Source organism: Mus caroli, unplaced genomic scaffold, assembly GCF_978045245.1.
Source record: "Mus caroli unplaced genomic scaffold, Mus_caroli_1 scaffold_2, whole genome shotgun sequence".
Lineage (NCBI taxonomy): Eukaryota > Metazoa > Chordata > Mammalia > Rodentia > Muridae > Mus > Mus caroli.
This window is the reverse complement of record NW_028227257.1, coordinates 149,268,670-149,291,169: the sequence shown is the minus strand read 5'-3', so window position 1 is coordinate 149,291,169 and position 22,500 is coordinate 149,268,670. Positions and strand designations below refer to the sequence as shown.

Genomic DNA, 22,500 nt, shown 5'->3' with positions numbered 1-22,500 from the left:
GGGACGAAGGAGAGGTGGGGATCGGACAGAGTACTGGGCTTGGTTGAGGAGAAAGGCAAAAAAAGCACCGGCAGCTCTGGGAGTGGCCCGCAGAGCTAGGAAGGTGAAGGCCTAGCCTGGGATCTACAGTGACCAAGGATCTTGCTTGGCCAGGGTGGGCATGGGGACCCGCGGGGTTAGCAGCCATACCCCCCTCTTTCTCAGTCTAGTCCCGAGAGTAAAGACAAGCCTCGCCGCGCAGCATCCCCTACTTCAACACCCGCCCCCCCCCCCCCGCCCCCTTCCTCGCTCCGGGCCGCGGGTTGAGCCTCCCTCCCTGCCTGGAGCTTCCCACGGGGAGAAGAGGAGGAGGGGGAGGAGGAGGAAGGATGGGGGAGGGAGGAGCAGAGGGAGACTATTCTGAGCGGTCCGCATGCTGCCCCCGCCCCTCGCGCTGTCGGTGAAGGCTCCTTCGAGCCTGGCCCGGTACAAGTCTGTCCTTCGACGTCAGGGGGTCATTAATAACCAATTAGGAGGGTCACTGCGGCTCCTATAAAAGAGCCGAGATTTTGCTAAGGGGAGGACGGTCCTGGCTGGGTGTATAGAAGGCGAGTGGGAAACCGAGAGTCCTTGGTCGTTGTCTCTCTACAGCCACCCGCCGCCCACCCTTCCCGCACCCCTCCTTGTATCCACCCTTGTCTCCACCCGCGGACTTCCAGCCCTCCGTGCCGCCTCTGCCATCTCTGCAGATTTTGTGAATCTCCGGTTTGGTTCTCCCGTCTTCCCAGCCATCCCTTGCCACTCACTCCCCAGTGCACCCTCCTCCTGCTCCTCTTCCTTCTCCTCCCTCGTGTTGTGTCACCCTTCTCTCCTTTCATTCCTTTGACCCCTCTTCGTTGCCCACCTCTCCGGAGTCCACCTAGCCGTCCTTCGGCGGCGCCCGCGGCGAGCCCTCCGCCGCCCATGATGGGCTCTGTGCTCCCAGCTGAGGCCCTGGTGCTCAAAACAGGGCTGAAGGCTCCGGGGTTGGCGCTGGCAGAGGTCATCACCTCCGACATCCTGCACAGTTTCTTATATGGCCGATGGCGCAACGTGCTAGGCGAACAGCTGCTGGAAGACAAGAGTCACCACGCCAGCCCAAAGACGGCCTTCACGGCCGAGGTCCTGGCGCAGTCCTTCTCAGGAGGTGAGTGTGCCGTCGGGGCTCCTCTCCTTCGCTCTTCCTGGCTACCCCCAATTCTCAGGTTAGCGGCACGGGTCCAGGGGCTGGGGCTGCCGCTCCCAGCCAGGATGCGCTCTCCCTGATTAGCGCACCTCAGTTTTTACGTGGGTCCAACCTGGGTTGCAACGGCCTCACGGAAGCAGAGAAGAGGCACGTAGGAATGCAGGAGGCTCAGGGACCAGATCCCAACGACCGACCAGAGCGACCTACCTCGGTCAGCCCGGGCTCTCCTGTGTCGTCTCTCCCCACCCCATCCTCCAGCCTGGAGCTGGCGGTTTCCTGGCATTAAAAGCCTTACTGGGCGTGTAATAGCAGTTGACTCAAAAAGAAGGGGTTTTAAATTCATTTGGTTAACTTGGGCTTGACCCGCGAAAGTTCCCACTTAAACCACAAACTTTAAAAGACAGCCGGGGCCGGGGAAGGGGCGGAGGGCGGGCAGGCCGGAGAGAAAAAGCCGCAGAGAGCGAGGGAGAGAAAGAGCGAAGAAAGTTTCTTTTCTTTAAGATGTCTCAAGTTCTTATTCCTCATTCGTCACCCCGCAAACAATATCTTTCCCCAGCGCTGGCGTCTCTGAGCGACGCCCTCTCTTCCCCTTTAAGATCGCTGTTCCTCTCTTAATTTACCGTGAAGACTAATTCCACTTCCATTCACGCTATGTCAACCATCTAATCCTGCCTTTTTGTAAGGGGAATTCCTCGGCCCCTTTTAAACAAGTCCCCTCCGCATTGAGATACAATTTACTGCTACAGCTTTCTTCCAGGGCTAATGAATTTAGAATTAGCAATTTCTTTCGAATGGAGCCGAATGAATGCGATCACTTTAACAGCGTGACAAATTGCCGGCCGCTCCGCAATGGACACCGTTTAACCCCCCCTTTCAGCCGGCCGGCTCGCCGGGTATTTTCCCAGGTAGCTTAGAGGGGAACCTTGTAAGACATGGAGGCCGCCCCTGTGCGCCTCAACGCTCCCACCCCTGCCGCAGAGGCCCCACCGGGGATCCTCTCGGGGTTAGGGACCGCTGGTTCTTCCTCGCCCATTAAAACGACTTCAGAGCTCGCCTGATCCGGGTGCCGCCCTTTCTGGCACTCTAGAACTTGGGAGGAGAGAGGGATACTGGCGTGCCAGGGAAGATCAAGGGGGAGGTGTGTGTGTGTGTGTGTGTGTGTGTGTGTGTGTGTGTGTGTGTTGCCTCGGAGCTTAGTGGGTAGAAGCTAGTGTTTCTTTTGCGCGGGTGCCACCTTTCTAGCTAGGGATCTGTCCCCAGTGCTGATCAAGTCCGGGAGACACGCCATGAACTCAGAGTCACCGGCTGAAGAGCTAGGAACAAGACTGAGTGTCCCGGGTTGGACGATACCTCTTCACCAGACCCGGCCTCAGTTTCCCTTTCTATAAACACAAAGTGGTTTCAGTGGTTCCTAAGTTTTTCCGCGATGGAAGACCGGTGAAGTTGTGATGTTTGGAGAATTTGAGGAAAGACTTTGAAATGAGCTCTAAGAGCTGATGATATAGCTCGGCGGTGGCGGAGCGTTTCATGCGCAAGGGTTTAGGTTCGATCCCCAGTAACTCTCCGCCCACAAGAAAAATAAAAGAACCATCGTGCACCGCTTGCGTTTAGAGGGCACCGAGGGTCCTGGGTTGTAAAATGAGGTTGAACCTCTGCGCGTAGGCCTACAAAGCGCCACTGGAAAGATTTGCCACTGGAGAGAGTTGGGGCTGCTTGTGCTCGCAGGCGCGAAGCAGGGCAAGAGCGCATCCGGGATGGGAAGGGCAGGGCCATCTCTGCGCAATATGACCGGCTTCCTCTAATCCTTGCAGAGGTGCAGAAGCTATCTAGCCTGGTGCTGCCGGTGGAAGTGATTATCGCCCAGAGTTCCATCCCAGGCGAGGGCCTTGGCATCTTCTCCAAGACGTGGATCAAGGCAGGCACGGAGATGGGCCCCTTCACTGGCCGAGTCATTGCCCCAGAGCATGTGGATATCTGCAAAAACAACAACCTCATGTGGGAGGTAGGCGGGAGCTTTGGAAAGGGATTCCAGTTGGCATGTGGGTTGTATCCACTGGTGGCAGAAAGGAACCCTGTCTGGCCCCTGCCAGAGCTTCAGTTCTCCCTAGGAGCTGTAGATGCTGGAGTTTGTACATTTCCTGGGAGTAAGACTCCTAAGGCCTGGAGCTTTCTCTGCCAAAGGTTCTTTCTCTTTTACCTTTTTTGGATGTCCGAGTGATCTTGTTTCCAAGTCTCCCAAGCAAGGCTGTCAGCCATACGTGTACCACTTCGCTGAGATCCAGAGGGGTCCTGATGCACACAGGCTGGGAAGAAGCCATGCTCCTCACATTCTTCCCCTGGCTTTAGAGGCAAAGTTGGTCTCTGAGGCTGGCCTATGGTGAAGTGTGGCTGGAATGGAGGAGAGCAGAAGCCGAGTGTTTCTTAAGAATAGGTTTCTCCATCCCAGGCCTGATGGCATTCAAAATAACCATGGCTGACTGGGTGTTGAGTCAGCAGTCTGATTCCCCAGCCTGCAAACTGTGAGGTCAGACCCCCTCAGTTATTATTCTCACTTTGCAGGAGATGGATATCTGAAAGGCTTCCATCCCTGGCCTTTTGACGCTAGCCCACCTCTAGCAGTATCAGGTACAGGGATGCTGGCCCTGTGGTGGCTCTTCCCCACCGTTCTTCCCATGCAGACCCACAGTAACCAGATGCTACACCTACTTCTCCATCTTACTGCCTCTCCACTGCCACCCTAGCAGCCGCACCTGGCAGGGGCCCAGCGAGCTACGAGCTACGGTGCAGCTGTTTACAGGACCTGGATGAGGAGAGCAGAGAGATGACCCCAGCCCCTGCCTTCTCCCTATCCTGGACACCTGCGCCTAGTGGGTGTCTTCCAGCTGTTGCCCAGTCAGGAAGCTAGGATGTGGTTTGTCCTCTGAGGATCCTTAGCAGCTTCATGGAGGGGCTTAGGCCAGGACAAGAGACACCAGTGAGCTAGATTTGCCTCTCAAACTCTTGTGTCTCTCTCTGCGGCCCTGTGCTATCCTCTCCACTGCTCTACCTCAAAAATTTGCACCCTTAAGGACAGGTAGCCAAAGACCATGTTGCCTGTTTGGGGGTCTCTTAGAGAGCTTTTTCTTCTGGGGCTGGAGGGCCTGGTCACAGTGAGCCCATGGGTCCCTGAACGCTGACTCCCTATTGATCTTTTGCTTCAGACGAATCTCGGTCATCATCCCTCCCACCCCCGCCCCGCAACCTCCTTTCCCTGGACTGGAAGGCATAGCCGACAATAGCTTTATTGACTTCTCAGAGCTGTTGGGAGAAAGGAGAATGTCTGCAGATGAGTCTGGCTTGGGTCACACATGTGGCCTGGCCCTTCCTCACCCATCACTGCTCCACTCGTGCCTAGGTATTCAACGAGGATGGTACAGTACGGTACTTCATCGATGCCAGCCAGGAAGATCACCGAAGCTGGATGACCTACATCAAGTGTGCCCGGAATGAGCAGGAGCAGAACCTGGAGGTGGTCCAGATAGGCACGAGCATCTTCTACAAGGCCATAGAGGTATGTGATAGGAACGAATGGAGACACGGCATGGTGAGGAGAAGGATGTCAGTACTGGCCTAACTGGCTCTGCCTGGGTGTAGGGCTAAGGCTCAGGGGCCCTGACTGCCAGGAATATGCCCCGTATGGGAGACTTGCTGATACAGCTGAGCAAGGGCGAGGGTGAGGGCGGAGCTTACAAGTCAATGTTGTGGTGAATATCTCAGATGTAGAGGAGCGAGCGTGTGCAGGGGTTCAGAGGGCAGAAGAATATAGAGAACAGGACACCAAGTGGAAAGCGGCTGAGGACAGAGCTTGACTATGACAATGACCGTGTGTCCCCATGTTTAACTGCATGTCATGCCTCATTCTGAGGCCAATCCTGTGTGACTCAGAGCTCTGTCTCAGCAAATAACAGTTCACCGTGTTAGGCCTCTCACACAACTTCACAAGGAGGATCTTGAGTTTATCCACAGTTCATGGACATGAAAACCTGTCATTTCTTGAAGGCCTGGTGCTCTGAACCATCTCTATAGGGGAGTGCTAGCTGAGGAGAGGCTCGGGTCATGATGAGTGGGAGTCTTCTAAAGTGGGGAAAAGTGGAACCAGGGCCAGGGGCTGGGAAAGAAGGCAGGTCACCTGCCTGGCAAAGGAAGAAGGGGAAAGGCACTGGGGTGGGGCTGGTGAGCAATGATAAGCAGAGGGGCACATCACCAGAGGGCACAGCACAGCAGTGACCCTTGGTGTGCAGCTTGGCTATGTCTTACCCCAGACATGGGAAGTTGTCTAAATTCTGTGAGGAGGCATCAGAGCTCTCCTACCACATTTTTCTAGATCTCACACTTTTGTTGACTTGCAAGTCCCTTGGTTTCAGGATGGCTAGGGGTTTGGTTGCTCTTCAAGGTCAGAGAACAACTTCCTTTCTAGACACACTCCATTACCATCGATGACGCTGAGCCTGAAGTCTAGACCCTTCTGGGTATCTATTATGCCTGCTAATTTCTGGAACTGGAACCTTATTGTTCCAGAATGGCCAGACCCATAGACTTGAACAGAACTGATAGCCGAATAGCCTTTGCCTCTGCATTGTGTGGCCAGGACCTGGGTCAGCACCAGGAAAACCAGGGAGTAAAGAAGAAAGAAAGGCAGGCCGATGACAGGAGTTCTGAAATTCCAGGAGGGCTGAGGAATGTCAGGCAGAACCAGCATGACTCCTGAGACCATCTAACTGTACTGCCACCTCCTAGAATTGGCTTTTGGTGCAGCTGAACTCACCCATAGCAAAGTATGAGTTCTAACCCCTTTGGCTCCCTTACACACATTCAGACAGACAGACAGACAGACAGACAGACACACACACACACACAGAGACACAGACAAATACACCCCTTCACACCCCCATACACACACATATGTGCACATTTCCAGAGAACACACCTACACATATGTATATACACAAATACATATGCACACATATAACCTGTGTATACATACACATTCACACACAGACACGGACACACACACACACGGACATGGACACAGACATGGACATGACACAGACACAGGAGACTGGCCAAGGATTTCTATGCCATGTTAGCATTCACCTGGGACAGACAGGTGGCTTGAACCCCTTCATACTAGACATATCTGACTAGTGTAAGTCAAAGATAAATCAGGACAGGTGAACAACATTTATCCAGAAGTATGAATCCAGGGGGCAAGAATATTTCCAGGAAGGGATTAAATTTTGTATAATTAATTAGGGGAAAAGTTTATGTTTATCAGAAATTTAAGCTTATAACATTTTATAAACCTTTAAATTTTATTTTAGTCCCATTGGCCATATACCCACATCTATCTATTTATCACACATATGCTGTATCAAACACATGCCTCTTGCTGGGCACTGTACTGCTTAGAGTGAACCATCCTGCTAAGAAGGGGACAAAGAAACTCAAAACACTTACAAATTACTTTTCTTTCTTTGGTTTAAAACATTTTGTTGTACAAATTTAAGACAGTGTCTCACTTCTGTCCCCATATAGAGTTTCGTGATTTTGTACTTGTGGAATGTCCTACAGGAGCCATAGTGTATTCTTCCTACTGACAAGAGACATTCCCCCCCACCCCCATGTAACGGGCAAGTAATGGAATACTGTTATGAAATATAAACAGTGCTTGTGAGCAGCAGGAAGACCAAGAATCAGATCCTGGTAAAGGTCTCCATAGCGAGGTTCAGGCCAGCCAGGCTCACTGTGTAGCCCTGAAACTCACACGTAGACTAGCCTGGCCTCAAACTGACAGTGAGTTGCCTAGGTCAGCCTCCAGAGTGCTGGGATCAAAGGCATTTGCCAACATTCCCAGCCCCAAATTGCTTTTCATAAATGATATTGGGCACATTTTTTTCCATACCAGCAATTGTCTCAACCATGTTATCACAATGTCAGAACTCTACTTATATGTCCAGGTGTGACCAGACATATCTGCGATCACCTAGGCGGCTCCTGGGAAGTCTTGTCTAATCTGCTGTTTGGTCTGTGTGGGCTGAGGGGCTGTTAGCCAAGGAGAGGGGGCTTTGTGACAATCTGTTTACTTGGTCTTCCTGCTCACAAGCGAGTGCTATTTGTATTTCACCACAGTAACCCATTATTTGCCAAAACATTGTCTCTCTTCAGTAGGAAGAAGACACTAGGACATCCCACAAATACAAAATCATGAACTCTAAGTGGAGACAGAGGTGACAGTTCAGGAACTCAGACCAAAGCTGGAGTACCTGTTCCAAATTCTGCCTCCCAGGCGGAGGTGAGGAGGGCGAAGCCTTCTGACTTTGCATCTGCCTGGACACTCAGTCCCACCTCAGGTGCTTCAAATGGCATTTCTAGACAGCACGAAGCCCAACGCAGGTGGGGCCAATAAATATTGAATGAATAAACCCGAGCGATAGTGTGTCCACAGGGACCTACCTCTTTCAGGAAAGCAAAAGTGGCTCATGAAGAAGCAAATGATTTGGGCAAGAAACTGGCAAGAGGGGAAGCCTGGAGGAATCTGTTTTCACTATGTGCAGGAAGAAAATCCCCAGTCCGTTCCATTTCCGTTTTATTGTATCGTATTGGCAAATGGTTGCCCTGAAATGTGGGCTTTCCCATTTTCTCTTGTTCCAGGGCAGCTGAGCCCTTTATTTTTCCAAGAGCCTTACCTCTTTTCTCAGCTCTGAGGACAAGCACCATTTTCCTTTTGACCTTGCTCAATAGTGGCTCTGATGAGTACCACCATTGATGATCGACCCCATTAAATGTTGTACGCAGACATTATTATGACATCAGACATCTCTCACGTGCCGACACCACACTGGCAACATTTTCAAAGGTCTAAGCAACTCTGGTTTCGTAGTGGGACTGAGCCCAGGGCTTATTTACTTTTTAAAAATGGCTCTGCCAATTGAACCCATGGGCCTATACATACTGAATAGGTCCTGCGTGGCTGAGCTTTGCTGCATCTCTGTCCCCATTTTAATGATGAAGAAATGAAAGTTCAAGGTTCAGAGAGAGTCTGGAGCTGTGATTTGAACCCCAGCCTTCCTGCTCCAGAGCTTCATGGCTGTGTGCTGTGTGGCCTCCCTGGCCAGCATCTTCTTGTTGGGGCTCTATTAATTGGTGTGTCAGGACATCTGTCAGGCACAATGGAAACGGATGATCATCCAGATGACACAGAGATGCTTCTGTGTCACCCTGGGAAGGGGCAGGTGTCAGGGGCAGGCTGCCTCTCGGGAGCATGTTCAATGGAGTGTCATGAATTTGTATTAGGAAAGCAAACCTGAAAACCCCGTCACTGCCCTTCTGTCATTGGAACGGGGGCAGGATTCAAGTTAAGGCTGATCAGCACGTTAGGAGTTAGCCAGAGGTCCCAAGGCTTGGAGGCGGGAGTCAGGCAAGGCTGTTTCCCTCGGTTTGACAGAGTGGATTTTACGAACTGGGAATCAGTTCCTTTGGGGATTGCTTGGTTCATGGTATGTTCCAAACCAATCTCTGTTCCCAGAAACATGAATGAGCAGCTGATTCAGGCTCCCAGCCCTAGTGCAGAGAGCCTAGCCTGGACCAGAGCTGAACTCAGTAGGAACACAGCCTGGGAGGAGCCTGCAGGGGACTGTGACTGTTCAATGCACAGAGGTGGTCTCTGGACAGTACTTTCAGGATCTCAGAGAAGAGGGTGCAGGTTCTGGGGTCTTCTGTGCTCCAACACAGGCTTTTTGGTGGATGCAGGACATGCCCAGAGAGCATCAGTAACAACTGGGCATCCGGAGCTCCCCACTATTTACCACCTTACGCCTACGGGCTTTAGTTTTTAAGTTGAATAAAATTAATTTTAGTATCTATTAAGTGGATACCAGAGGAACAGGGGTTCCAGGCTCTGAAATTCAAAGAACTTGTAGTCCTGTTTCTTTGTAAGGGTGATGTGGGCCTCCCCCACTGCTCACAGACTCTAGCTGTCTGAGGCTGTTTTATCCCCAGTTCCAGTACATTCTAATTTGTAGGCTTCCCTATCTGAAAAGTCTTGCTTGTTGTCACACTTGCATTTCCAGATATATAGATGTGATACATGCTCATTTTTAAAGTAGATAGAAGTCACCTAGTCTCTCCATAGTGACCTTTAAAGCCTAAATCAGCATTTTTGTTCAAAGTATCAATATGACATGTTTTGGGGGGAAACACACAGAGGGAGGCAGAGACAATGGCTGGGCACTCAGGGCAGAAGAGAAAGAACTTTTTCATTACTTACCCTGCGGCACAGTAACCTTTATGCCCATGAAGTTTAATGCTTAAATTGAGTCAAACTGATTTTAGTATTTGTTTATTAGATTTAAATAACATTTGATATTTAGGTGAAGATCTTGAACTTCCTATACCCTCCTGGGGAGTTCTAACTCCCCAGTGCTGGGATTACAGGTGCAGGGCCCTACATCTGGCTTACATGGAGCTGAAGACCAAACCCAGAACTTTACACACTCCGAAAGCCTGTGCTTCACGGGCGTGGAAGGCAAAGGCCAGGGTAACCACGGACGTTCATGCTGCCCGAGGCCCTGGGCTTTACTGCAGTGATTCAGTGTGCCCAGATCACTGCTAGTTCCTCCGGAGCACCTCCAAGTCAGGGAAACAGCAGCAATTCCACGGCTTCAGTGCCCAGCGCTTTGTGCTTGTGGCCCCTGTGACCCAACAGCTCTCAGGGAGGCCTGTGAAAGAGGGACTGTTCTGTTTTATGAGTCAAAGAGCAAAGGGACACAAGTACTTGCTTGGCAGGCACAGAGTCTGAGTGTCCCCTCCAATGTCCTGCGCCAGGGCTCAGTGTGTGTGTGTGGGGGGGGGATGGGGGGCTCTGTAGCTCATCTCCTACAAGGTATGTGCACATGGCCTAGAGGCTGCTTCAAGAGACATGCTTAGAGACTTCTAAGGTCACACCTAAGGACCCTGTAACACAAGCTCCATCTTGTACAGTGGCCTCTCTCCCAATCCATATTTCGAAAACAAACAAACAAGCCCTGGATCAATATCTTAAATATTTGGACTCTGTCATCTTCTCTGAGGCTCTCACGGGCCCTTTTCTTCTCTCCTCCGCTTCAAGGAGAGGCCTCCAGCTCTGACCCTCTGGTCTCTTGGGCGGTGACCATGACTGTGAAGGAGAGGCCGGAGGATTTTGTCTAGCTCTGGTGCCAGGTTCTAAGCTGCCTGCTGCCTTGGAGACACTGCCTCATTTTGCTTGTTTATGAATTGTGCTTATGTTTCATATTTAACCTCCCCAATGGGACTGATCACGCACACACACACACACACACACACACACACACACACACACCTGTGCTCCTATGATGCTAAAGGCTAAGGGTTAGTGTGAAAGAGACATGATGAGGCTAGGCTGCTCGCCACAGGGGAGCCGCAGCCAGGATATCTGCAGTTCCCTGCCCCGCACTCCTTGCTCTCCTTTCAGAGCCTGGTGGATAGAGGCGAGGCAGGCCTTCTGGGCTATCTCCATGGAAGGTGGACCCAAGGTTCTCAGGCACACACAAAGGGAAGAAACTCTACCTGACCACTCCTCTGGGGTGGCTCCAGATAGCCATGGGTGGTGATTTTTCTTTGTACATATGTATGTGTATATGCTCGTGTTGTGTATGATGTGTGTGTACGAGTGTGTGCAGACCAGACACCAATCTCAGGTGCTGTTGTTCGGAAACCTTGTTCTTTGAGACTGCTCTCTGGCTGGCTTAGGGCTTGGCAATTAGTCTGGACTGATTAGCCAGCAAAGTCCAGGGATCTGTCTCGACTTTCCCGGCATGGGGATTACAAGTGTGCATCATCAAGCCTACACTTTTCATGTGAGCTTTGGAGCGCAACCTAATAAGCTTATGCTTCCAAGGCAGGTACTTACAAAACGAGCTGTCTCCCCACTCTCATATGATCCCCTGTGCTTCAGCTAAAAGAGAATCTCACAGAGAAATGAGACAGCTGTTGTCAGGCCTTGTCCGAGTTTCACTGGGCACCTCACCGAGGGACCTACAGGGACTGTGGCCTCAGGGCTGTTCTCTTCTCTTTGTCCTACCTGGCGGGGTCCAGAGAGCAGGCTTCTCAGCTCCCTTCGATCACCACCACCAAACTCTCTTGATCAGAAGCTGTCTTGGTTGAGAGCAGCCAAGCCTCCAGCCTGGCCATAGGATCTGGGCTTCTGGTGGTTGCTGGGATTTGAACTCAGGACCTCCAGAAGAGTAGTCAGTGGTCTTAACTGCTGAGCCATCTCTCCAGCCCGGCTCTGGGCTTCTTGATGTTGCACCTAGGACACAGCGAAGCATTCCGTTGAATGCTGGTTTTGGTGTTTCCAGAGGTGGTATTTGCCAATCGCAAGGTTTCCTGCTTAGCACTTGCCCTGTGGTACATGAAGCCCCGCAGAGAGCCCTGTGCTGTGTGACTCCATGCTGCCTGTGGGCACTTGAGATAAAAGCTGTTTCTAGAACATTATCAGGCAGGGTGTAGCCATAGGGTACCCCACAGCCCACACTCCTTAGAAACATCTGGCTCTGCCCTAGGGCTCTGAGTGCTGACTGACTCTAATTCCCTGGATTAAAAATGGAGGGGGGGAGGGAATTCTAGATGTTTTTATCTCCTGTTACTGCTATTTGTGGAGCTTTCCCCCTTCTTTTTTGAGAAGAGGTCTTTTTTTTCTTTTTAAGATTTATTTGTTTATTATTTGTAAGTATATTGTAGCTGTCTTCAGACACTCCTGAAGAGGGAGTCAGATCTCCTTACGGATGGTTGTGAGCCACCATGTGGTTGCTGGGATTTGAACTCAGGACCTTTGGAAATGCAGTCCGGTGCTCTTACCCGCTGAGCCATCTCACCAGCCCCCTTGAGACAAAGTCTTATGAATTCCAGGTTGGTCTCCAACTGGCTATATAGCCAAGAATGACCTTGAACTTCTGGTGGTCCTGCCTCTACCTCTGAGTGCGGGGACGACAGTGACTACAGTGATTACAGTTTTATGCAGAGCTGGGGATCTAGTCCAGGCCTCTGCTTATGCTAAGCATGCGTTCTACAGCTGCGCTACTCCCCTCCCCACACCCGACCCACACGGCCTGAGCTCTTTTTCTTTTGTTTTCTTGGATATTTTTGTGAAACTGGACAGAAATGATGAGATGACCTGGGTTACGAGAGAGGAAGAGAGGGGACAATGTCCTGGGGCCTTCAATGTCTACACAGTTTCCCTGGGATAGGTCAGTTAGATCATGCCAGCTTTGGCTCTCTCAGGCCCGGGTGTGGTGCAGAAATGTGCAGAGAAACCCCTTGCCTCCTGCCAGCAGCTGCCACCCCCCTGACCTCTTCCTGCCTCTCTTCCTGCAGATGATCCCTCCAGACCAGGAGCTGCTGGTGTGGTATGGAAATTCCCACAACACCTTCCTGGGCATCCCAGGTGTGCCAGGCCTGGAGGAGGAACAGAAGAAAAACAAGCATGGTAGGTATTCAGTATTCGCCAGGAGGTCCTAGTGACAAAGATCCAAGGAAGGGAGAGCTAGGCGACAGGATACCTCCTAGCCTTGGGAACCCTTCTTCAACATCCAGCAGTACTGTGCACTGGGAGCTGCTGGTCAAACAGAAGACCACTGCCCCCAGGGCAGCCAGCATGGGCTGAGCATGGGGGAAGGCAGGCAGGCTTGCTTTCTGGACCTGTTAGGTTGTCTTCAGGCAGATGAGGAAACCCTAGATTGGTGACACGTGTGGCCCGAGAGCTGGGCAGGACAGCAGGGACACACATTGATGTCTAGTTCAGCTGCATGAGGCTGAGACTGGCTTTGTGCCTCAGCTTCCTCATCTGTAAAGAGAAGGCATGGGGTGAGGGCTTCTCTATGCCCACTTCCAGCTCTGTCCAGGTCCTTGTATAGGGCCTAGCATCAATCAGCTGCATAAGCATGGTTTGTATTCTGAACAGAGGGAGAGTAGAATGAGCCGGTGTGTCCTGAGACAGGGCTTATTATACAGAAGCTACTGGCTCAAGACCAATGTCCTGTTGAGTCTAGAGATAACTGGACTCTTCTCTCCCCCCCTGCCCCCCGTCTGAAATGAAGCCTTTGATGAGTGTCACCCCCCCAGACCCTACAAAATCCTTGTGACTTTTTTTAAAGGCAGGGTGTCTCACAGGTCCCAGGCTGGCCTCCAAACTCATTAGATAGCTAAAGATGACCTTGAACTTCTGATTCTCCTCCCTCTGCCCCTAATGTTGGGATTACAAGAGTGTGTCATTATGTCTGATTGTTTACTTTTAAATGATTTATTTGTTTTTATTTTATGTGCATTGATACATGCATGTCTGTGGGAAGGTATCAGAGCTCCTGGAACTGGAGTTACACGCAATGATGAGCTGCCATGTGGGTGCTGGGAATTGAACCTGGATCCTCTGTAAGAGCAGGCAGTGCTCTCAACCACTGAGCCATCTCTCTGGCCCATTTATTTATTTTTAAGAGAAGCAAGCCGGGCAATGGTGGTCACGCCTTTAATCTTAGCATTCTGGAGGCAGATGCAGGTGGAATTCTGGGGTTGAGCCCAGTCTGGTCTACAGAGTTAGTTTCAGGAGCCAGGACTATACTGGGAAACCAGGTCTCAAAACAGAAAGAGGGAAAAGGAAAGGAAAGGAAAGGAAAGGAAAGGAAAGGAAAGGAAAGGAAAGGAAAGGAAAGGAAAGGAAAGGAAGGGGCCTGAGGCTCAATGTTTACCGACACACCCCTTCTCTGAATGCCCCTGTCTCCATTTTCAAGGAGAAAATGGACATAGTTTCCAGGTACGCTGAATACTCAGCCAATATTTGTGAGGTGAGAGATGAGAGAGCTTTTTAGGGGCGTCATAGTTGTTATCCTTTGTGGATGGCTTTTAGGACCCAGGCAATTCTCACACCAAGGCAAAGCGACCAGTACAGAAGAAATCTTCTAGTGACTGCAATTTTTCTGACTGAACTTGCAAAATCTCGCTAGCCTCTAGTGGTTCTACAAGACCATGTTTTTTTGTTTTAACTTTATTTTACTCTTACATTTTACTTATTTGTGTGTACATATAGGCATGCATGCCACGGTGAGCACGTGGAGGTCAGAGGACACTAGTGGGAGTCAGTTCTGTCCTTAACCATGTGTGTCCAGGGAATCCAGTTTGGGTCATCAGGCTTGGTGGCAAATGAATGCCTTTAGCCTAGCCACCCCTTCCCCCCTTTCCCGAAGTGCTGGGCCACTATGCCTGGACTGCCTCCCATCTTTCGGATGAGATGGCTAAGGTTTCCTGGGGCCACCAAATCTTCCCAGCCTGGGGACCCGCTGTAGATCACAGCCATGACCCGCTGCGCCCTTGGAGCTGTGTGTCTCACGGCGTGGGTGCTAACCGGGCTGCTTTCTTTCCCTCCCGCCCGCTCCGTGGGTCCCGCGTTCTGCCCGCGCGGCCAGAGGACTTCCACCCAGCGGACTCCGCGACCGGCACCGCGGGCCGCATGCGCTGCGTCATCTGCCACCGCGGCTTCAACTCGCGCAGCAACCTGCGCTCGCACATGCGTATCCACACGCTGGACAAGCCCTTCGTGTGCCGCTTCTGCAACCGCCGCTTCAGCCAGTCGTCCACGCTGCGCAACCACGTGCGCCTGCACACGGGCGAGCGTCCCTACAAGTGCCAGGTGTGCCAGAGCGCCTACTCCCAGCTGGCCGGCCTACGCGCGCACCAGAAGAGCGCGCGCCACCGGCCGCCCAGCACCGCGCTGCAGGCGCACTCGCCCGCGCTACCCGCGCCCCACGCTCACGCGCCCGCGCTTGCCGCCGCCGCCGCTGCCGCCGCCGCGGCGCACCACCTGCCGGCCATGGTGCTGTGAGCGCCGCGCACGCGCCCCACGCGCACGCGCCTCCCCGCCGCCGCCGCGACGGACCCGACCCCCCGCGCTGCGCGCCGCCGAGGCGCCGGCTCCCCGGAACCCACTCCTGATCCGTCTCGCAGAGGAGGACGCCGAGGGGCGACGTCCCCTTTGCCCAGGCCACCCGGCTGGTGTGGCTGCTACGCTGTCCTCTCTTCTTGAGAGTCGGTCCCCACGCCCGGCCCCATCTCGGAGTGGCTCTCCTGCAGGGCCGCGTCCCCACGCGGACATCTCTGTCCTAGATGACAGGAGAAGGGGAACAGACGATCTCCAAAGAGAGCTGAGTAGTTGGGAGTGGAAGAGAGAGCTACCTCCTTGGCCCAGAGTGGGCCCGGGGAGGGCGGTGCTTATCTCTGCCTCCTGGGAATGGTGTCTTGATGTGTCGCGAGTGGAGGGAATGCCGTTGACCCTTGGCTGTGATTGGAGCCCTAAGGTGATTAGCACAGACCTGGAGAGACCTGATCATTCGGGGCCCTGCTTTCCTGCAGGCTACTTTCCCTAGCCTCCAGCTCCCAGGGAAGGACAAGACGCCAATATATTTTTTGAAGTGTGCTGGGCAGGTTGAGAGTGGAGTCACAGAGACATTTACCATAGCCCGTGGGCAAGACCCTGACCCTTTTGGGACTTCAGTTTCCCCATCTATAGAACGCAGGAATTAGACCAGTGCTCCCTCTCCTAAATCTCTCCTGTCTTCTGAGCTTAGGAATGGAGAGGCACTCTCACTTCCACCCTACTAAGTCCCCAAACAAGAGAACGAGCGACCATACAGGGCTGTCTGGAGCCGAGGTTGGCTTCTCCGCCCAGAAAGTTTGTCTGAGGTGCGCGGAGGGGGGCCCCCGGGTTTCTTCCCCACGAGCTCACATTCCCACGCACTCCTGCCCACACCCTTCCCTGATCTGTCCGTGGGCGCCCTCTGGTGTCATCTCAAACCTTGTCATTTACCAGAATTCTCGTCCCCTCCAACACACACACACACACACACACACACACACACACACACTCCATCCAAACACCAGGGCGTTTGTAATAATAATTAAAAAAAAAACACACACACACAAAACTATAATAATATTAACAAAAAGTATAACATGTATAGAGTTTTCAAGAAAGTGTGTTCTACTCCCAGAAAACGGTCACTTTAACTTTGTAAATGTTTATCTAAGATGATATTTACGAAACTGTGATATATATTATTTGATTGTATATGTAAACTGTAAATACATTTGTACTTCTCTTGTATTCTAAAATAAAAATTACTTGGAACATGTATCACTTGGCCCCTACCCGGGTGCAAGGTCCAAATGTCTCAGACATTTGGAAACAGTGGAGACGTTTGGAAATGGCTAGAGGGGTTGTTCCACTGACTACTGCTAAAATTCACTGTTGTACCTTCGGTAACGAAAAGCTGCTGTTCTCCAAGAAAAGCCACAGTGCAGAGTGACTGGGAACAGTGAAGGAGCAGGACAGAGTTCTTGTAGTTTAGCCAGCTGCAGTGTGGGGTCCCTCCAGTACAATTTACCCACCTACACATGGCTTAGGAGTTGTTTGTTCTCATAACCAACTTGGGTTGGTTTAAGGGGGCAGCGGTGGGCCAGACGGATCACCAGGAGTCCTGGACCTCCTAAGTAGTCTGCCACATCCATTTTCAGGCTTTGGGTCTTAGTTTCTTTTCCTGTACTGTGACACATTGGCAGAAACAACTTAAAGGAAAAAGGGTTTATTTTGGTTCAAAGTACAGTACATATGGTGGGGGAATTAAAACAGCAGCGGCCCCAACCCCCTGCTCACACCACAGTCACAGCAAGAACAGTGAATGGAGACACACGTTGCTCAGTCCCTTTTCTCCATCCAGGATCCCGGTCAGGGAATGGAGTGATCCACAGTGAGCTAGTCCCTCTACCTCCATTAATGTAACCATGGTAACCCCCCCCCATATGCATGCTCAGATGCCCCTCTCCCCGGTGATTCTAGATCCTGTGAGGTTGACATCACTAACCATTACACCTACCTTTGTGAAGACCAAGGAGTAGGAAGGACAGGGTGAGGCCAGTGCGAGTTCAGGGCTGGATAAGGTTAGGCCTGTTACTCTCCTCAAGGACTTCTGGGTCAGTCAGATGTGTGGGCTGTAGTGTGTAGGTTCACACCTGTGTCCCAGCCTTTCTCAGACATAGTGGGACATGTGTCCTCACCAGCCTTGCACTTGTGCACCTGGGAATTCACACTTGTCATAGAAGCCATCCCTCTTTGGAAGTTCCCAGTGTGGCATGCATGGCCAAAGAAAGACCCTTATACTTTGGGAGTCATGGCACAGAGGGGCAGCTGGCAAGTTAGCTTGCAGGTCCCATGACTTTTCTCTGGGACTCCTCCCTCCTAAGCCTTTCCCTCCTTCGTATAGAAGGAAGCATTTTCTTTATTGTTTTTTGTTGTTTTTAGACAGTCTCCCTGTGTAGCTCTGGGTGTCCTAGAACTCGCTATCACCGAGTATTGTCTGTCTCTACTGCCAGAGTGCTCGAATTAAAGATGTGTGCCACCATGCCTGGCTAAAAGGAAGCATTTTACTGAGGCTTACTGACAGTTGGAGAGGGTTCTTCACGATCGTCATGATGGGAAGCAGACAGGTGTGGTGTTAGAGCAAGAGCTGAGAGCTTTATAGCCTGATCCACCAGCAGCAAAAGGGACACTGGGCCTGGCGTGGGCTTTGGAAGCTTCAAAGTTCACTCCCAGTGACACACCTCCTCCAACAAAGTCACACTCCCTATCCTTCCCACACAGCTCATCAGCTGCGGACTAAGCATCCAAATCTGTGAGTGTGTGGAGAGAGGGAGGTTCTCCTTCAGACCGCCACCTCCGGATGCCAGAATGCTTTACATTACTTTGTTTCTTTTCTAGTTTTTGAGATGGGCTCTTCTATATATCCCATGCTGGTCTTAAACTCACTATGTTGCTCAGGCTGGCTTTGAACACAAAGCAATCCTGCTGCCTCAGCTTTCTTGCATACTGAGATGACTGTCATATGTCACTATGTACAGCAAGTTCTTTCTGGAGGACCAGATGTTAGTCAGGTAAATCTTTCCTCCTCCTCTTTTTCCTCTTCCTCTGCTCATTTTCATAACAATAGGGATCAAGCCTCCTCAGGCATCACACACACTAGGAATAGTTTTAACCACTCCAAGGCTGACCTGTTTCTTCTCAGGAATCCATAACAGAGAATTCTAGACAGAGGGCAATGGTCTGAGTTTGAAACCCTACTCAGCCATTTACTGTGTGATCTTGGGCAATGAACTAACATCTCTGTGCCTTGGCCTTCTCAGATGGAACGTTGGGGGATACTTAGCTCTAAGGATGTCACAGGGTAGCAGGTATAAACAAATACAGTATACAAGTGTGTGCCTGGAACATAGTAAGTGCTCAGTAAATACAAGGATGTCTTTGGTAGGTGAGTGTGGTTATAGCTTTTGCCACTATCAAGACCTGCACCAGCAGCAGCACCAGCACCACCACCAGCAGCTCCAACAGCACCAGCAGCAGGAGCAGCAGCAGCAGCACCAGCAGTCGCCGCCGCAGCAGCACTATCACCAGCAGCAGCAGCAGCACTACCACCACCACCACCACCAGCAGCAGCACCAGCAGCAGCAGCACCAGCACCAGCACCAGCACCAGCCGCAGCAGCAGCACCAGCAGCACTACCACCAGCAGCAGCACCAGCAGCAGCTGCACCAGCAGCAGCAGCACCAGCACCAGCAGCAGCACCAGCAGCACCAGCAGCACCACCAGCAGCAGCAGCTGCCCCAGCACCAGCAGCAGCACTACCAGGGCAGTAGCAGCACCAGCAGCACCAGCACCAGCAGCAGCAGCAGCCACACCACCACCAGCAGCAGCACCACCAGCAGCAGCACCAGCAGTACCAGCACCACTACCAGCAGCAGCAGCAGCAGCAGCAGCAGCAGCAGCAGCAGCAGCAGCAGCAGCAATGCCACTCCAGTACATTCCTCAGAAATGTCAATTCCTCTTGTCTTCAAACCTTTCCTGTATTCTACTCGAAGATCTCCTGAGCTAGGAGAACAGATACCTTGAGTATGCCTTGGAGCTGGCCTGCTGAGACCTGAGTCTGTGCATGGGTGGAGAAAGTTTTCGACAGTTGCTGGCAACAAGTTGCCATGCCTGACTGCTTCCTTACATCATGGCCATCTCAGGGGAGTCTGGCTTCTTCCATGTTTGTGAGCTTCAGAAGCAAGTGTTCCAGGATGGCAGGGGAAGCCACGGGGGGGGGGGGGGGCTGTCCTGACTGGGCTTTGGTTGCACACAGGCACTTCTGGCATATGCCTCTATGGAGAGGCGTCTTCAGGTCCAGCACATGCAAGGGAAGAGATTGAAGAACTCTGAACTGTGAGATGCTCATGATCCTGCTGAAATAACACTTGGGAGACCTAAGAGGAGGCTGAGATGGCTCCATGGGGAAGGAGGCTGTGCGCAAGCTGACGGCTTCAGTGCAATCCCCAGGATACACCAGACGGCAGGCAGGAGAGCTCGATTCCCTGGTGAAGTGGAAACTTCTAGTTCTTTGGAAAGCTTATGCTGAATGATGGTTTGCTGGTGCACACAGGTGGAAGGATGTCTTGCTAAAGCAAACACATGAAAGACTGTTTTTCTGAAGCAGACACAGGTGAAAGGATGTTTGGATATGGCAGACACGTGAAAGGACTCTTGATGAAGGAGTATAAATATGACCTCACAGACGGAGGCAAGCACTGAGCTTTGGTTTGGTTTGCTCTGCCTCTCTATTCTTTGCTAAAGGTGAGTGTGTATTGGTTCGCCTTACATAATGTCGTTGAGAGAAACTTGCCCAAGAACTTCTTGTGAAGTTCCTGTGGCAGCTTGCTGATTCTGTGGCCTCACCTCAGGCAGGTTGGTGAGCCTGGTGGTTTCTTCAGGATTGAAGCTGCCTGGTGTCTGCTTGCTGAAAGGACTGGACTGTAGCTGCTGGTTCGTGCCTGGTGTCTGCCTGCCTAGAGGACTGGTCTGAGCTGCTAAGTTGTGTTTGTTGTTTGCTACGGGACTGAACTGCTGCCCAAGAAGATTGAGTTCACTCCCAAAGAACTATTGCTGAGCAGGTCCACTTTCCCATATCCTAATAACTTTTCTCTTCTACTTCCTCTGCTGGGTGATGGGCTAGAGGAAAAATTGAACCCCCTATTAAAAGTTGGTTGCAAAAAATTTATGCCTACAGCCTGGTCATCCTCTGACCTCTGCACACATGTGCCATGGTACATGCAAATCTGCAAACACACATGGGGGCTGTTTCAAATGTTTGTAAAGAAGTACTACTCCAGTGTGTATCCCTGGGTACATCTCTGTACACCTCTGCTTGGAAAATGAAACCAGTCTTTTGTGATTTCATTGACCACCAAGCAAAGTCAGGGTGTGGATGAGAATCTGTTTACAGAGCCCCAAGATCCAGCTCCCAAGGCCCTCTTTTCACACTTCTTCAGATGTTCTTGTTGGCCGTTCTCGCACGGAACCCACCTGTCCACTCATCCCAACACCTCCCTTCAAGGTTCACTCAGATGCCCCTTTATCCAGTGAGGCTTCTCTGGGCCTCCCTCGCCACTCCTCCTATTATCTCAGAACATCTCAGTGCCCTGATTGCTGAGGTAGCAACAGGCCCAGTTTTGTGGTCCTCAGAGCACCTGATAACTGCCTAATGAATATGTTTATTCATTTAGCAATTATTGCTTTCCCCTTGCTGCCATCAGAGTTGTGCCAAAGTGGAGACCCTGGTGCATTCAAGATTCAGCATACTTTGAATCTCACCACTCAGGAGACAGAGGGTGGCAGATTTCTGAGATTGAGGCCAGCCTGATCTACAGAGTGAGTTGCAGGATAGTCAGCTATATACAAAGAAATGTTGCATCAAAAACCATATATATGTATATATTTATGTGTATATGTGTGTGTGTGTGCCTCACTTGTAATCCAGACATCACCATGACCGAGGAAAGCATTGCTGCTGGGGATGTAATGGACATCAGTACTACTATATGCTGGGCAGTGGTGGCACGCCTTTAATCCCAGCACTTGGGGGGCAGAGGCAGGTGGATTTCTGAGTTCAAGGCCAGCCTGGTCTACAGAGTGAGTTCCAGGACAGCCAGGGCTACACAGAGAAACCCTGTCTCAAAAAACCAATATATATATATATATATACATGACTTGCTACAGACCGGCCTCATCCACAACACGTCAGGCATGTGGCATACAAGAAGTTGCCAAAGCCTTAGACAAGTGCTGTGCCCGTCTGTGTAGAAGTTAAGTCCAGTTCTTCCTCCCAGCCCCACGCTCCCAGAAATAAGACTCAGACTTAAAATATATTTACAAATACCTTGACCATATAGCTAGGCTGTACTCTTACTAGATCATAACCCAAACTAACCCAGTTATTGTAACCTACATTCTGCCACATGGCTGATTACCTGTGCTCGGGGATGGACATATCTTCCCAGGCTAATCCTCCCGGCCTGGCTCCATCCCAGAATTCTTTCTGCCTCACAGATATCCCACTTTCTATTTTAACCTTTCCTATAGGCCATAGGTTTTTAAATTGACAGATGGATCCATACAATGCATAAAATACTCTCTCTACACATCTGTGTGTTTGCATCTGATTGTAATGAACCCATGTATGTCAAGTTGGTAGGGGAACTTTGTGCTGAGCACCAAAGTGGCCTAATTAGGGTTGATGAAAATAAGAAATTAGGGAAATGTGTTGGCCTCTGTAAAACCAATTGAGAGGAGAAGCCACATAAAGTGGGGAGGCTATGAGCTAGCTCATCAGGGAAGGGGGCAAGCTCAAGCATGCAGTTGTGTGTAGTAGGATATCATTAAAGAGTACTTCAAATGCAAGAAATGCATAAATCAATTTGTTATCTAAACAAAACAGAACAAGGCAAAAATGTATTGAAGACTGTTTCAAGGGTGCCTAACATTTATTTTAATAAAGTGAGACAGTCAGAGATGAAAATGACTATAAAGAAGAAAGAAATAACTATGTGGGAGTGGTGCACCTTTAATCCCTTCCCTCCCCAGTTTGCTTTTTGGTCATGATGTTTCATCACAGGAATAGAAAACCTTACTAAACAAGTTGGTACCTGGAGTGGGGTATTGCTGTGACTGACCTGACCTTGTTTTTGGGAGGACTGTGGAAGGGCTTTGGAACTTTGGGCTAGAAGAACCATTGATTCTCGAGAGCTCTGTGGAATGTTCTGTGGGAGCTTGGAAGGTAAGAATGTTGAGAGCAGTGTGAAGAATGGAGCCCTGGCTTGAAAAGTTTCAAAAGGAACTTTGAAGACTATTGGGG

General features: G+C 51.1%; 1 protein-coding gene across 1 annotated transcript; it reads left to right on the top strand.

Moving 5' to 3' along the window:
• The first annotated feature begins 942 nt into the window (after positions 1 to 942).
• Positions 943 to 15,110, top strand: Prdm12 (PR/SET domain 12). Its single transcript, XM_021157084.2, has 5 exons — positions 943 to 1,165; positions 3,016 to 3,206; positions 4,599 to 4,754; positions 12,614 to 12,725; positions 14,695 to 15,110. Exons 1-5 carry the CDS (start codon positions 943 to 945, stop codon positions 15,108 to 15,110), a joined length of 1,098 nt encoding a protein of 365 aa, XP_021012743.1.
• Positions 15,111 to 22,500: the final 7,390 nt, after the last annotated feature.